The following is a 13,517-nucleotide window of genomic DNA, read 5'->3' as shown; positions in this document are numbered from 1 at the left end:
TCCAAACAAACCCCCTGGTCAGGAGAATGGCAATGAAGGAAAATCGCTTCCAAAATAAAAGGACGCCTTTATTTGATGGAAAACAAAGAAAAACCCGAACAACAACAACGGCAACAAGTAGCGTTGACAAACACTCCCTGGAACAGAAGTGTGGCGGTCAAGGGGCCATTTTACTCGCGCTGCCTCAGTTCCATGGAGCAGGCGGAAGAAAAAGGTTCCCGGTGGCAAATCAAGCAGCCACGGCGACTCGCCCATGAAAAGCCAAAGGGGCCTTCCTTGGCCACAACTCCCCAGGTGAAGTGACCAAAGGCTTGGCCACTTGGTTCATTGGCGCTGCCTGTTGAGCGGCGGCGATTTCCAGGGCGCCTCCGACTTGACCTCCGACGCGGGCCGACGGGCCTCGAAGCTCCTCCGGTCGCTGGGGAAACTGGGTGGGGCGACGTGAAGCCGAGGGAAGCGACCGACGGCCAACCGACCGACGGCCAACCGACGCTTTACCTCCGTTGGCCGTGCTTGTCCGTTTGGCTGTCCACGCTCAACAATCGAGGGAGCAGGGCCGACCTCCGTTTGGCCGGAGACTTGGCGTGACACTTGGCGACAGACAAAGGGGGGGGGGGAGCTCAAACATTCCACGGCAGACACAGACGCCGGGCTCGGCGGAGGGCAGCTCACGTCGCCGCCGATGTGCGCCAAGCCCCCGCCGCTCAAACTGGTGGGCAGGCCGCCAGCGGCGCCGCCTCCCCTGGACACGGTCTCCATGGACACGCTTCGCCCTCGCATGGCCCTCTGAAACAGATCACTTACCCGGATTAACGGAAAGGCCGGCGCCAACCCGGCGCCAACCCGGCGCCAACCCGGCGACTTACCTTGATGGATTCCAGCAGACCTCCGTGGGCTTCTTGGCCCCGCGCCTCCTGGTCCGGCCCGTCCGTCCCCCCCAGCGTTCTTCGCGAGCGTGCGCGCAGCTCCAGGTCCAGGGCGTCCAGCAAGGCGGCCCTGGTCCGCTCCTGCGTGGAGACGGCCCATTCCTCCCCCCGGCCAGAATACTTTGGACGGCGCCGTTACCTCCAGTCGCGAGAAGCGGACGCTCTTGTGGCAGGCCAGCTCGGCGTTGATGAGCTTGGTGAGGAGGAATTCCCGAAACTCCGGACCCTGAAGCGCAGGAGAGGCTGTGGTCGGCGTGCGTGACCCCCTTCCCGGCGCCACGGGTGGGACCTTTACGAGCCACGGACCCTTCGCCGCTTCTCGTCCCCCCCAAAAACGTGGAGGTGCGGGGCTAGCGGCGTCTCACCTTCTTGAAGATGGGCGGGTCCGGGAGGGGAGGCCCGAACGCCGGCACGTCTTCTCGCGCCGTAACGGACACCTGTGGACGTTGCCAAAGAATACTTTGAAGGGCTCTTCCGCCGATGTCGGGACGGGGATGTGGCCGAGTGGCGGGTGGGCCAAAAAAAAGCTAGCCTCCGGCCCGGTATACTTGACGTCTACGGAAGAAGGAGCGGCGGCGGCGCCGGCGGCGTGCTAGCTAGCCGGCTGAAATGGCGGGCCGCGCGCACCTTGTAGCCGGGGCGGTCCCGGGCGGGATCCTCCGCTTGCACCAGGACGAAGGCGTGCAAGAAGTTGGAAGCGATCATGTCCGGCACGAAAGGGGTGGCCCGCTCCTGGAACACCACCGCCACGATGTCGTTTCCAATGTGTCGCTTGCGCTGGAGCTGAGAGCCCAGCATCGGTCGGAGGTCAGGGGTCACATCGGTAGGCCACATGGGTAGGCCACATGGGTAGGCCACATGGGTAGGCCACATGGGTAGGCGTGAAAGGCACCCGGCCTCACCTGTTGGCTGTCTCCCTCGGTGAAAGGCAGCTTGGTGGAGACGTGGAACATGACCTCCTGGCCCCTGTGGACCGTATAGACGGACTGAGAGCCCGTCTGACCGTGGGACACGTCCAGACCCCCGCGGAACCTGCGGGAAGCCCAACGGGGCGGCCCTTTAGCGCTCCGCGGGCGCTCCCATCCCGGCGGCCGGCCGGTGGGCAGGAGACGACGGGCGGCCCTGACCCTTTAAAGTCCCGCAGTTTGACCGTGTCGCCCAGCAGCTGCAGAAAGTCGCGGAAGGCCGGCGTTTCCCGGTCGTTGCCGAACAGTTCCTCCTCGGAAACCTGGCACACGTTCACCGCGGCGTTTGACGGCTTCCCGACGGCGGGACGGCCCGCTCATTAGCATTGCTTTTTTTTTTTTTTTTTACCTGTCCAAAGTCTTGGAAAATGACTCCAAACTTGAAGGTGTCGTTGAGCTCGTGCTCGTCGTAGTTGACGATCAGCTGAGACGCCTGCGGGCGGGTAAGACAATCAGTCCTCCTGCCGTGTCGACGGAAAAGTCGACGCCGCCGCCACCGACGACGACGCCCCTGCTTGGCTCCGGTGGAGCTCCACCTTGGGGTAGAGGACGGGACTGAAACGGAGGTCGGCCGCGTCCTGGGAGAGCATCTGCAGACGCAAAACGGAACAAAGTTGACTCCCGCCCGGCCGGCCAAGGGAGGAGAAAGCGGTGCTGCGGCGCCCCCGGGCCCGAACCCGAACTAGCTCCGGCAGACTGGGAATATCGGGCAGTTGGCTCAGCGACAGCCGTCGATAGATGGTCTTGGCCCGACACCTGAAAGGACGGGAGGGAGAGGCCCGGCTCAAAGACGTCCCCGACGTCAAACGGACGCCGGACGGGCGCGGCGGAGCCCCCTGGCCGTACCTGACGATGACGTGGAGGCCCTCCCGTCCGTTGTCCTCTTCGTGCCTGACGGACAGCAGCAGGTTTCCTCCTCCGCCGCCGGACGAGCAAGAATAGTTTAAATGTTCCTGTGGAAAAAAGACAAGACGGTTGTCCCACGGTTGTCAAACACGGAGTGCCCGCCGATGCCTTTGGGGCCCTTTTAGTCCGGCGCAAGGTGCTGGCTCCGTGTGGGCTACCGGCGCGTACCTTGCCCAAGAAGTACTTCCTGTAGGCCCGCGCGGCAGGGTTGGTCTGGTCCAGCCGATAGCTATGGCGGGCGGAGTTCTCGGGGAGCCGCTCTCCTCCCTCCTCGCCGGCTCCCCCGGGCTCCTCTATCCAGTAGCCTCCCGAGTGGGGGAGGATGACTTGCGGGAAGGGCCCTCCCTTCTCCAATACCTGCGTGCGTCCGTGCATTACGCCGCGCCAGAGGGGGCCAGAGGGCATCTCACCTCCCGGATCCTGGCGTCCGGTGTGCCTTCGTCCTGTTTAAAGAGAGAGAGAGAGAGAGGCGTCACACGTTCTCTACCTGAGGCGGAGCGGCCTTTTGAAACTCACCTTCATCCCATCCGCCGTGGCGCCAAAGAAATGAGCCGACTGTCCACACACAAGGGGATGGACGGGGAGCTGGTTACCGTGCTCGCCTGTCCAAGAAGGACAAGACTGGCGTGGGGATTTACCTTGGTGGTGGGGGGTGCGGTGCGTGGAGGCGAGGGCGAAGGCGAGGGCGAAGGCGAGGGCGGCGGGCCCTCGCCTTCGCCGTGGGAGAACGCCTGCGCTTCTCGTTTGCTGGAACAAAGGTCAAGGGTTAAGCCACCGGCGGAGTCTCCCTCCGTTTCAAGCGGCGCGCCAGACAGAAGGAACGTTGTGGGATCCTCGGCTAAGCCACGCCACGCCGGCCCGCTGAATTTGGAGTGCGTGGCGTACGGAGAAAAAGCTCACCGGCGTGACACTCACCGAGCTCTCAGGGCCACGACGGAAGATTTGTCGATCCTGCGGAGAGAAGAAGACACTGGGGGTCAATGGGCGTCCCAGGCGGGAAGGGCGCCCGGACCAGCCATTAGGCCCGACGGCCGTTGCCCGGAGGCGCCGCCATAAAAGGCGCCATTTCTTCCGCAGGCGCGAGTGGCCTTACGTCAGGATGGGGCCATAAAGCGCGCCAGGGCGCAGCGGAAGAATGGGAGAGTGTGGCCGTTTCAACATTATTTTCTCTCTGCTCATGCAATTTGGCCAAAGCCATGCCAAAGTCACATTCATCCACTTGGCTATAAAGCCAGGCCTTTGAAAAGTGGAGCTGTCCACTGCTTCAAGATGGCCGCCAGTCACTAACTCAACTAGCGCTCTCAATGTGGGATATCCACTGTTAGGGCTCCCTCTCATCGCCATCCCCCGTTGTCGTGGGCCGATTCAAAGCTTTTTTTCCTTCCATTTTTTAACACCCCCTGCTCCCCTCCCAGGATGAAAAGCTCCAGATGGACTGCGACCGTCTGGATTCGCCGGGCCGTCCCAAAGTTGGACTTTGCATCGGAGCCATTTGGCGCCGCCTTTGTGCTTGGTTCCCGTCGCAAAGAACACCACGGGTTGCTCATTAACTATTTTTTTTTGTTCTTTTTCTTCCACTTCTGTCAACACTCTATTTCTATTTCCCACAAAGCCGCTGGTCATCACCGATGGGAAAAGGGAGCAAGGGACTCCCAAGGATGAGAAATTCAGCCACGTTAATAGCAAGTAAAATGACGTGACCTTGGGAGTTTAGTCATTTGAAAAGACAGCATCCCCAGACATTTTTCTCAGGGATTTACAATCAGTAGCACTTGAACTGCAATTATAAGGCGAGGCGAGGGTGGGGGGCGGGGGGGGGGGGGGGGGGAGTTATAGGATGTGTAAGGGATGGGACGGGATGGGACGGGAACGGACGGGGCTGGCCAGGATAGGAGTGGGCAAGGCAAAGTAGGCCAAACCATGCCTTGCATCCCGAAAGCAGCCACTTCCACGCTGGTGTTGTGAAGGTGACGTCACGGCGACGTCACTGCAGAGCAACTCGGTCTGGACGGGAGAGGGTGGCGGCGGCTGTGGCGGCGGCTGTGTTGGCGGCGGCGGCTGTGTTGACGGCGGCAGAGCCGAAGGCCGGACTCACCAGCCGAAGCCTCCAAAGGACACGCTTCTCTTCCTCCTCAGCATAGTCTCTCTCTCTCTCTCTCTCTCTCTTGTCTTTGTGGTGCGTGAGCGACCGCAAGAGCAACTCCCCTTCTCTGGTCCTATCTGTGCATCCCTCTGGCAAGAAATAGTGTCCTTTGCGCCACCTCCTTTTCCCCGCCCGCCCGCCGTTAATGTTTCTTACTTTCACTTCAATTCGATGCATGCGCGCAGCCTGCATGGAGAGAGTGCAAGAGCGAGCGAGCGAGTGTGCCAGAGAGAGAGAGAGAGAGAGAGAGAGAGAGAGATGGAGAGAGATGCAGAGAGATGGAGAGGCTCGAGGGGAGGGGACACACACGCACGCACACACACACACACACACACACAACGAAAGAGCCAGGTGTGCCACAGCAGCAGAGATGCTCTGATGCTCCTGAGAGTACTCAGGAGGAACAACTTGGACGCTAAGCTTCTGGTAACCTTCTATAGAGCCACTGTGGAGAGCATCCTGGCATACTGCATTATAGTGTAGTACGCTGACACCCAGACAGAAAGGCCATGCAGAGGGCGATCGACACTGACCCCCCCGAAGAACAATGTGCAATATCTTTTTATATCTTTTATACTACTATTGATGTCTTTTTTAATGGGAAAACACACTTTGAAAAGTTCGGAATAGCTCCACCGATTTCGTTCTACGCAGCTGTGTTTGATGACAATAAGGCTATCTTTATTGTTGGGTGGCTTTGACAAACCACCCCTGCCAGGTATAAACAGGTCAAGACTTTTTTTTTCAAATGCGGGCCATCAAAGTGCACATTTTTTGACCATTGATGAGTGAGCGAGTGCCTAAAAAAATGGAAGCATATGAGGGAAGACGAAATATCCCCTAAGACTAGGCATTTATTTAGCAGCGCTAAATAAGGGCAAAAGTGAGTGTTTTGTGTTCAATTTCTAAAGAGGAAAACTTTCCGCAATACTAAATGTCCTGCGACTGCAATCAGTGGATTGGCATCAGCTGCTTGTCACAGCCCAACCCCCACTCCTTCCAAGTTTGTCAACTCAACTTGCTCGCTTCTGGACGGCTTGGCCCAAAAGCTCCCCCTCCTCACCCACGTTGGCCCAACCCCCGTTGATTCAACTTTTTCACCTATGTGTTACGCTGGGTGGCCCCTGCCTACTATAAACTGTCAAGAGCCAGTCCAAGACTTTTTTTTTTTTTACTTATTTCGAATGTGGGCCATCAAAGTGCACATTTTTTGACCATTGATGAGTGAGTGAGCACCAAGAACAAATTGAAGCATTGGACATATGAGGGAATATCCCCTAAGACTAGTCATTTATTTAACAGGGCTAAATAAGGGCAAAAGTGAGTGTTGTGTGTTCAACTTCTAAAGAGGAAAGTATTCCGCAATACTAAGTGTCCTGCGACTGCAATCAGTGGATTGGCATCAGCTGCTTGTTTCAGCCCAACCCCCACACCTTCCAAGTTTGTCAGTCAGCTCAACTCGGTTGGTGGTGGACGGCTTGGCCCAAAAGAAGCTCCCCCCTCCTCACCCACAGCGGGCCAACCCCCGTTGATTCAACTTTTTCATCTATGTGTTACGCTGGGTGGCCCCTGCCTTCTATAAACTGTCAAGAGCCAGTCCAAGACTTTTTTTTTTACTTATTTCAAATGTGGGCCATCAAAGTGCACATTTTTTAACCATTGATGAGTGAGCGAGTGCCTAAAAAAAATTGAAGCATTGGATATATGAGGGAAGACGTAATATCCCCTATGACTAGGTATTTATTTAACAGGGCTGAACAAACTTAAAAAAGGCCAAAAGTGTGTATTTTGTGTTGATTTTTTAAAGAGGAAATCTTTCCACAATACTGAGTGTCCTGCGACTGCAATCAGTGGATTGGCATCAGCTGCTTGTTTCAGCCCAACCCCCGGCCGGGGCCGCTTCACGTTTTTCGGTCGGTGCCGGACGACTGGAGCCGAAAGGTGCTCCCCACCCACGTTGGCCCAACCCCCGTTGATTGACTTTTGTCAGCTATGTGGTTTACGCCGGAAGCACGGCAGCAGAGGGTGATGGACACTGGCCAGAAGATCTCGCCCGGGCTGCTCTCTGCCCTCTCTGGATGACATTGGCAGCCCCGGCTACCTGAGCAGAGGCAGGAACATTGCCGTGGACCAAAACTACCCTGGTTCCGTTCTACGCGGCCGTGTATGATGACAATAAAGGCTTTTATTTTTTTTTGCGAGTTTCGTATAATCATAATGAAATGCGCCCGAAAGTACAAGTTGTCATTCAAAACAAAAAAATGTTGTCAAATATAAACATAGAGATTGATTTATAGATAGAGATTGAAAAGGAAGCACGATTCCACTTGGAAACTCGAACGGTGTTTTCATCATGGCAACGACGTGACTACGAGTGAGGGCTCTCGCGCGATTTGGCGAGAATAGAAGTTAAGGGAACATGGCGACGCTACTAAAGGTAGGAGCCCACTCCAATTGAATGAATTGTCAGTAAACGGGGTCCGGAGAGCGTGTCAAGCGCGAGTCGTGGCGTCACCGCGAGTGTCCCGCATCTGGGACACCCCCGTCGGCGTTCTGCCGCCGGCGGATCATTTTAACTTGGCTAGCATTAGCTCCTTTCCAGAGATTTAGCTCACTGGCAAAGCTAGCTCATCAGCTTCTCGAATGGGGGGGAGTAGGGAAACGGCTTACGGGGAGGGAGAGACAGACAGGCAGGCAAGCAGGTAGGTAGGTAGGTAGGTAGGTAGGTAGGAGGGCAAGCAAGTAGGCAAGCAAGCGAGCGAGCGGAAAGGCAGGAATGAAGAAAGAACACCAGCTAACTTGCTAGCTAGACGGCGAGCCCCAGCCGAGAGGTGTCCGCGTCACACGGCGTGACGTGTTTTTATTTATCCGCGCGAGCCGCGGTATCGTCTGTCAACGCAGGAATCCGCAGCTGACTGGCCCACCTGACTGCCCCCCGCCCCTGACTGGGCCCCACTAAAAGTCAGGTTAAGAGTAGCCAAAATAGCCTGGCCTTTGTGTCTTTTTCGCTCACCTGTCACCTCATCTTATCGACAGTCTGCACAGTACACCAGTCTCCCCCCTGCACCATTTGTTTACCTGTACCCTTTACCATCATAATGAATCCATCCCAACCGGGAAGGGCGGCATCGAGTGATGGCCTTGGACCGGGTGCCGGCTGTCGACGGCTAAAAATGAAAACATTTGGGAAGCTTGAAGTTTGGAACCCGGGTTGGGATACTCTGAAAAGGACACGGCACGATGGGGCTCCATTTGTTGTTGTTGTTTTTTTAGCCAGGCCGCCCGTCCTTCCGTCCGTCTGTCCGTCCGTCCGCCCGCGGATCAATGGTAGAAAAAGTAGGCAGTGTTTAGGCGCGGCGTGACTGACGTCATCCGCCACCTTGTCGCCAGAATAAAGGCTCCCTTCAGTTCGAGGACAAATGGGACCTGATGCGTCCCATCGTACTAAAGCTCTTACGGCAGGAGTCGGTCACCAAGCAACAGTGGTTCGACCTTTTCTCGTGAGTGGCCCACGCCAGCGGAAGCGGGACGGCGAGCGGGGCCCGCCCGGCGCCAGCCCGGCGCTTGACCTTTTGTCTTTGCGCAGAGACGTCCACGCCGTCTGCCTGTGGGATGACAAAGGTCCGGCTAAGATCCACCAGGCCCTGAAGGAGGACATTCTCGACTTTATCAAACAAGCACAAGCGGTAAGGCCCGACCGACGCTGGCGCCCCCCCCCCCCCCCCCCCCGCAACGACGCAGGGACGGACGCCGGCTCGATTCCCACGTGCGCCCGCCGCTCTTGTCTTTCAAGCGGGTGCTCAGCCACCAGGACGACACGGCGCTGCTGAAGGCCTACATCGTGGAGTGGAGAAAGTTCTTCACGCAGTGCGACATTCTCCCCAAGCCTTTCTGCCAGCTGGAGATCACCTTGATGGGCAAGCAGGGCAGCAACAAAAAGTCCAACGTGGAGGACAGCATCGTGCGCAAGGTGAGGCGACTGCCGATCGGGGGTTCGGCGGTTGGGGGCCGGGGGCCGGGGCCCGGGGGCCGGGGGCCGGGGCCCCATTGCAGCCGGCTGACTCGCTCCTCCCGCACGGCAGCTGATGCTGGACACGTGGAACGAGTCCATCTTCTCCAACATCAAAAACCGCTTGCAAGACAGCGCCATGAAGCTGGTCCACGCCGAGCGTCTGGGCGAGGCCTTCGATTCGCAATTGGTCATAGGAGTGCGGGAGTCTTACGGTGAGCGCTGGCCGGCTGGTCGGACGAGAGCGGGCCGAGCTTGGCCGAGTGAGGCCCCGCCCGCATCTCACCGGCCATCTCCTCTTCTCTCGCAGTCAATTTATGCCTGAATCCCGACGACAAGCTGCAGATCTACAGGGACAACTTTGAAAAGGCCTACATGGACTCCACCGAACGCTTCTACAGAACGCAGGCTCCCGCCTACCTCCAACAAAACGGCGTCCAGAACTACATGAAATACGTGAGTCTCGGTGGACCGGACGGGACCGGACGGGACCAGAGTGGAAAATGACGTGTCCGCGTGCCCCTTTAGGCCGATTCCAAGCTGAGGGAAGAGGAAAAACGCGCCCTCCGCTACCTGGAGACGAGACGCGACTGCAACTCCGTCCAAGCGGTGAGTCCCTTTTCAACGGGGCCCGGCTGGCAGCCCGCCCTAAAGCTAACTCTGACCCCAAAGCTGCTAACTGGCCCCCTTTGGCTCCACAGTTGATGGAGTGCTGCGTCAACGCCCTGGTGACGTCGTTCAAGGAGACCATCCTGGCCGAGTGCCCGGGCATGATCAAGAGGAACGTGACGGAGAGTGAGGAGGACCCGAGGGACGGGAAGCCGACGGGAGGCTCGGCGCCGGTCCCTCATTCCCCGCCCCCCCCCCTCTTTTTTTTTTGCGCCGCAGAATTGTACCTGATGTTCTCGCTGATGGACAAAGTTCCCGGCGGCATCGAGCCCATGCTCAAGGACCTGGAGGAGCACATCATGAGCGCCGGCCTGGCCGACATGGTGGCCTCGGCCGAGACCATCACCTCCGTAAGGTCCCCTTGTTGGCTCTCTGGCTAACTTGTCGCCCCCCATCGGCCCCCTATCGGCCCCAAACCCTCGCCTCTCTCCGCTCACTTCCCCGTTGGCCCGGCAGGACTCGGAAAAGTACGTGGAGCAGCTGCTCACCTTGTTCAACCGCTTCAGCCGGCTGGTCAAAGAAGCCTTCCGGGACGACCCTCGCTTCCTGACCGCCAGGGACAAAGTGAGTAGCGTCCGGGGCGTGGCCCGAGAAAAGCCTTTTGGTGGGAGGAATTGGAGGCGGGCCGGGCCGGGCCGCCGCGCAGCCTTTTGTCGCCAGCAAATGGCATTTGCGCTCCCCGCACCCTCTCGGCAGGCCTACAAAGCCGTCGTCAACGACGCCACCATATTCAAGTTGGAGCTCCCCAGCAAACAGAAAGGGTAAGCCGCCGTCGCCGCCGCCGCCGCCGGGTTAGCGCTGGGCCTTTTGGCGCGAGAGGACGTGGCGTAACGGCGATGGCTTGCCACGGCAGCGTGGGCTTGAAAACGCAACCCGAGTCCAAGTGTCCGGAGCTGTTGGCCAACTACTGCGACATGCTGCTGCGCAAAACTCCGCTCAGCAAAAAGCTGACGTCCGAGGAGATCGAGGCCAAGCTCAAGGAAGTGGTGAGTGGCTCACGGGGAAAGCACAAATGAGCGCGCGTCGGAAAGGGCTCCCTTTCGGCTTCTCAGTCCCTTGTTTTGGTTGGCTCGTTTTGCAGCTGTTGGTTCTGAAGTACGTCCAAAACAAAGACGTCTTCATGCGCTACCACAAGGCCCACCTGACGCGCCGCCTCATCCTAGACATCTCGGCGGACAGCGAGATCGAGGAGAACATGGTGGAGTGGCTGCGGGTAAGAGGCGGCCGGCACAAAGGCCGGCACAAAGGCGGGCGCGCCCCACCACCCCATAATTAAAAGGTCCCCCCCCCCCCCGCAGGAAGTGGGCATGCCGGCGGACTACGTCAACAAGCTAGCCCGGATGTTTCAGGACATCAAAGTGTCGGAAGACCTCAACCAGTCCTTCAAAGAAACGCATCAACACAACAAGCTGGCCCTGCCAGGTGATTGGCCAACGGAGGGCGCCCTGCGGACACTCTCCTCACTCACCCCGGCCGGCCGACTCTCCTCTTTCAGCCGACTCGGTCAACATCAAGATCCTGAACGCCGGCGCGTGGTCGCGGAGCAGCGAAAAGGTCTTTGTGTCGCTGCCCACCGAGCTGGAGGACCTGATCCCGGAGGTGGAGGACTTTTACAAGAAGAACCACAGCGGCCGCAAGCTGCACTGGCACCACCTCATGTCCAACGGCATCGTAGGTAGCCCGGGCGGGCCACGGCGCGGGAAGGCCGGCGCCGAGCCACGGCGTCGGCGCCGAGCCACGGCGTTGGCCTCCCCGCGGGAAGGGCCGGCGCCGAGCCACAGCCTCCTCCTCGCGCAGATCACCTTCAAGAACGAGGTGGGCCAGTACGACCTGGAGGTGACCACCTTCCAGCTGGCCGTGCTCTTTGCCTGGAACCAGAGGCCCAGGGAGAGGATCAGCTTCGAGAACCTCAAGCTGGCCACCGAACTGCCCGACGCCGAGCTGCGACGCACTCTCTGGGTGAGACGGGCGGGGCCGCATTTTCTCTTGGCTTGTTTGGTCCCCGCCTCACTTTTGCTTTTGTTTTTGTCCCCTCCCGCCGGATCCATTGCCCACTGACGGACGGCACAACTCTCGGGGTACCGCTAACCCCTCCACCACCGCCACCACCGCCACCACCACTACCCGTTGCCACAGTCCCTGGTGGCCTTCCCCAAGCTCAAGCGGCAGGTGCTGTCGTACGAGCCGGCGGTGTCGTCGCCCAAAGACTTTGCCGAAGGAACCTTATTCTACGTCAATCAAGAGTTCTCTCTCATGTAAGTGAAGGCGGCAGCCCCTTTGGTCTGGCCGGCCCCGATGTCCCAGTGTCCTTGTGCCACCTTTGCAGAAAAAATTCCAAAGTTCAGAAGCGGGGAAAGATCAACCTGATCGGCCGACTGCAGCTGACTACGGAGCGCATGCGAGAAGAGGAGAACGAGGGCATCGTCCAGCTCAGGATACTGAGAACGCAGGTACTGTCGGGCGCCTCTCGTCCGGTCTCTTTTTGGGGTTCATCGTCGCATTGTTTGCCACCGCCCGGCGCTTTACGGCTTCTCCCGCGTTTCTCGGGCGCAGGAGGCCATCATCCAAATCATGAAGATGAGGAAGCGCATCAACAACGCCCAGCTGCAGACGGAGCTGGTGGAGATCCTAAAGAACATGTTTTTACCCCAAAAGAAGATGATCAAGGAGCAGATCGAATGGCTCATCGACCACAAGTACATCAAGCGGGACGAGGGCGACATCAACACCTTCATCTACATGGCGTAGCGCTTTTGGCTTTGGCTTTGGACGCTCGCGTGGCTAGCCCACGGACAAAAAGGGCCCGACGGACTCGGACGGCCCAGAAATTGAACCACCGACCCCCCCCCCCCAAACCCCCCCCCCCCCACCCTACCCGACCCGCCCTCTATTTAAACTCGCGTCATGCGCAGGGAGGCATGAATTCGAAAGACTAGTGAAAAACACTTGGCGCCTTAAAGTCGTATCAAGGAGAAAAGCAAAAGTCAGCACTGGGTGCTTGTAAATGTTTTCATTTGGGAGGCCGTCATTTGCGCTTTGTTTCTCCGACGGCGTGCCCGCCTGCCTGCCGCCCGCCGCCCGCCTGCCGCCCGGATGGCCCGAATGGACACGCTGACAAAAACTGAAGGTTTTTGGAGAGGGGGGAAAAAAATGTGCGCACGCGCACACAGCACTGCACTGATTTTCTTTTGGGGGGTTGCCCCAATTTTTTTGAACCCCCGCTCCAAGTGTGAGCAAATTCTCCATGCCACTTCGGATCCAGCAAGCGGCTTGAGAAGCCACTTCGGGGCTCGGGTGGCTTTTGGTGGTATTGTACTTGTGACAGTAAGTATTACTAAATCAGGGCATCTTTTGACTGTGTGGAAGGCCAGTCAAGCTATCTCCCTGGATGGCAACTTTTGGACGGGGAGACGTAGAGAGAGAGAGAGAGGAGACAACCAGAGACGTAGCGCGACTGCCTTTTTGTTGTCGCGTCAGTGTAGTATGGCAAGAGCCGGTGGTAATGGTAGTGGCGGTGGCGGCAGTGGAGCTTTAAGGCAAACTGGATGGATTCCTCCTACAGTATTATGTATGGAAAGCTTTTTTTTCCTCCTCTTTTTGGCGAGGTGTACTGTGAGATATGAATAAATGAAATAAAGAGCACCTTAATATGACGACTTAGGCCAAAGTACCTTTTTTTTGTCCAGATGCTACCTTGGAACAGAATGTAGATCTTCTTTGTGGTACTAGATCAAATGTTTTTTTTGTTGCCCTTTCATGCCCCATTGGGCTGTATATATAGCCATGTTTTTATTAATATTGCAATCATTTGTAAATATACTCATCATGATAAAAGATTATAGAAATTGAAGACGGTGAACCATTAAAACAAATAGTAATAACATTTCAAGGTTGTTTTT

General features: G+C 57.7%; 3 protein-coding genes across 7 annotated transcripts; 1 reads left to right on the top strand and 2 right to left on the bottom strand.

Moving 5' to 3' along the window:
* Positions 1-47: 47 nt before the first annotated feature.
* LOC144212172 (rap1 GTPase-activating protein 2-like) lies at positions 48-3,479 on the bottom strand. Of its 3 annotated transcripts, XM_077739808.1 has the most exons (17): positions 3,436-3,479; positions 3,314-3,352; positions 3,208-3,240; positions 2,966-3,154; positions 2,738-2,844; positions 2,569-2,647; positions 2,428-2,481; positions 2,241-2,324; positions 2,054-2,154; positions 1,829-1,958; positions 1,554-1,709; positions 1,292-1,363; positions 1,066-1,152; positions 867-1,007; positions 673-786; positions 499-590; positions 48-427 (listed from the first exon to the last, which is right to left on the bottom strand). In XM_077739808.1, exons 2-17 carry the CDS (start codon positions 3,317-3,319, stop codon positions 325-327), a joined length of 1,548 nt encoding a protein of 515 aa, XP_077595934.1. In that variant the 5' UTR covers positions 3,320-3,352; positions 3,436-3,479; the 3' UTR covers positions 48-324. The 3 variants fall into 3 exon arrangements, with proteins under 3 accessions (XP_077595934.1, XP_077595933.1, XP_077595932.1); XM_077739807.1 differs by having other exon boundaries at positions 2,966-3,240; XM_077739806.1 differs by having other exon boundaries at positions 2,428-2,647; positions 2,966-3,240.
* On the bottom strand, positions 3,387-7,025 carry LOC144212894 (uncharacterized). Its single transcript, XM_077741087.1, has 5 exons — positions 6,944-7,025; positions 4,722-4,887; positions 3,713-3,748; positions 3,467-3,544; positions 3,387-3,399 (listed from the first exon to the last, which is right to left on the bottom strand). The coding sequence occupies exons 1-5, from the start codon at positions 7,023-7,025 to the stop codon at positions 3,387-3,389; spliced, it is 375 nt and encodes a 124-aa protein (XP_077597213.1).
* A 241-nt stretch (positions 7,026-7,266) lies between these two features.
* On the top strand, positions 7,267-12,484 carry LOC144212851 (cullin-5). Of its 3 annotated transcripts, XM_077741019.1 has the most exons (19): positions 7,267-7,377; positions 8,331-8,440; positions 8,527-8,626; positions 8,734-8,910; positions 9,023-9,164; positions 9,260-9,405; positions 9,478-9,558; positions 9,651-9,744; positions 9,838-9,968; positions 10,075-10,182; positions 10,315-10,379; positions 10,472-10,604; positions 10,700-10,831; positions 10,917-11,040; positions 11,114-11,289; positions 11,416-11,577; positions 11,755-11,873; positions 11,945-12,068; positions 12,172-12,484. In XM_077741019.1, exons 1-19 carry the CDS (start codon positions 7,360-7,362, stop codon positions 12,364-12,366), a joined length of 2,337 nt encoding a protein of 778 aa, XP_077597145.1. In that variant the 5' UTR covers positions 7,267-7,359; the 3' UTR covers positions 12,367-12,484. The 3 variants fall into 3 exon arrangements, with proteins under 3 accessions (XP_077597145.1, XP_077597143.1, XP_077597144.1); XM_077741017.1 differs by having other exon boundaries at positions 9,651-9,968; XM_077741018.1 differs by having other exon boundaries at positions 7,268-7,377; positions 8,331-8,626.
* The last annotated feature ends 1,033 nt before the right edge of the window (positions 12,485-13,517 follow it).

Source organism: Stigmatopora nigra, chromosome 19 (genome assembly GCF_051989575.1).
Source record: "Stigmatopora nigra isolate UIUO_SnigA chromosome 19, RoL_Snig_1.1, whole genome shotgun sequence".
Classification (NCBI taxonomy): Eukaryota; Metazoa; Chordata; class Actinopteri; order Syngnathiformes; family Syngnathidae; genus Stigmatopora; species Stigmatopora nigra.
The sequence above is the reverse complement of the archived record's forward strand: the minus strand, read 5'-3'. Positions and strand labels throughout refer to the sequence as shown.

Coding starts and splice junctions, on each gene's coding strand:
- LOC144212172 (XM_077739806.1), bottom strand. CDS start 3,202: ATGCCCTCTGGCCCCCTCTGGCGCGGCGTAATGCACGGACGCACGCAG. Junction 2,648..2,737: donor GGCCTCCACGTCATCGTCAG/GTACGGCCAGGG, acceptor CCGTCCTTTCAG/GTGTCGGGCCAAGACCATCT. Junction 591..672: donor TGGCGCACATCGGCGGCGAC/GTGAGCTGCCCT, acceptor TCTGTCGCCAAG/TGTCACGCCAAGTCTCCGGC.
- LOC144212851 (XM_077741017.1), top strand. Junction 8,627..8,733: donor TTATCAAACAAGCACAAGCG/GTAAGGCCCGAC, acceptor TTGTCTTTCAAG/CGGGTGCTCAGCCACCAGGA. Junction 12,069..12,171: donor TCAGGATACTGAGAACGCAG/GTACTGTCGGGC, acceptor TCTCGGGCGCAG/GAGGCCATCATCCAAATCAT.
- LOC144212894 (XM_077741087.1), bottom strand. CDS start 7,025: ATGTCATCCAGAGAGGGCAGAGAGCAGCCCGGGCGAGATCTTCTGGCC. Junction 3,749..4,721: donor GGCTGCTTTCGGGATGCAAG/GCATGGTTTGGC, acceptor TTCTCTCCGCAG/GATCGACAAATCTTCCGTCG. Junction 3,545..3,712: donor GTCGTGGCCCTGAGAGCTCG/GTGAGTGTCACG, acceptor CCTTTGTTCCAG/CAAACGAGAAGCGCAGGCGT.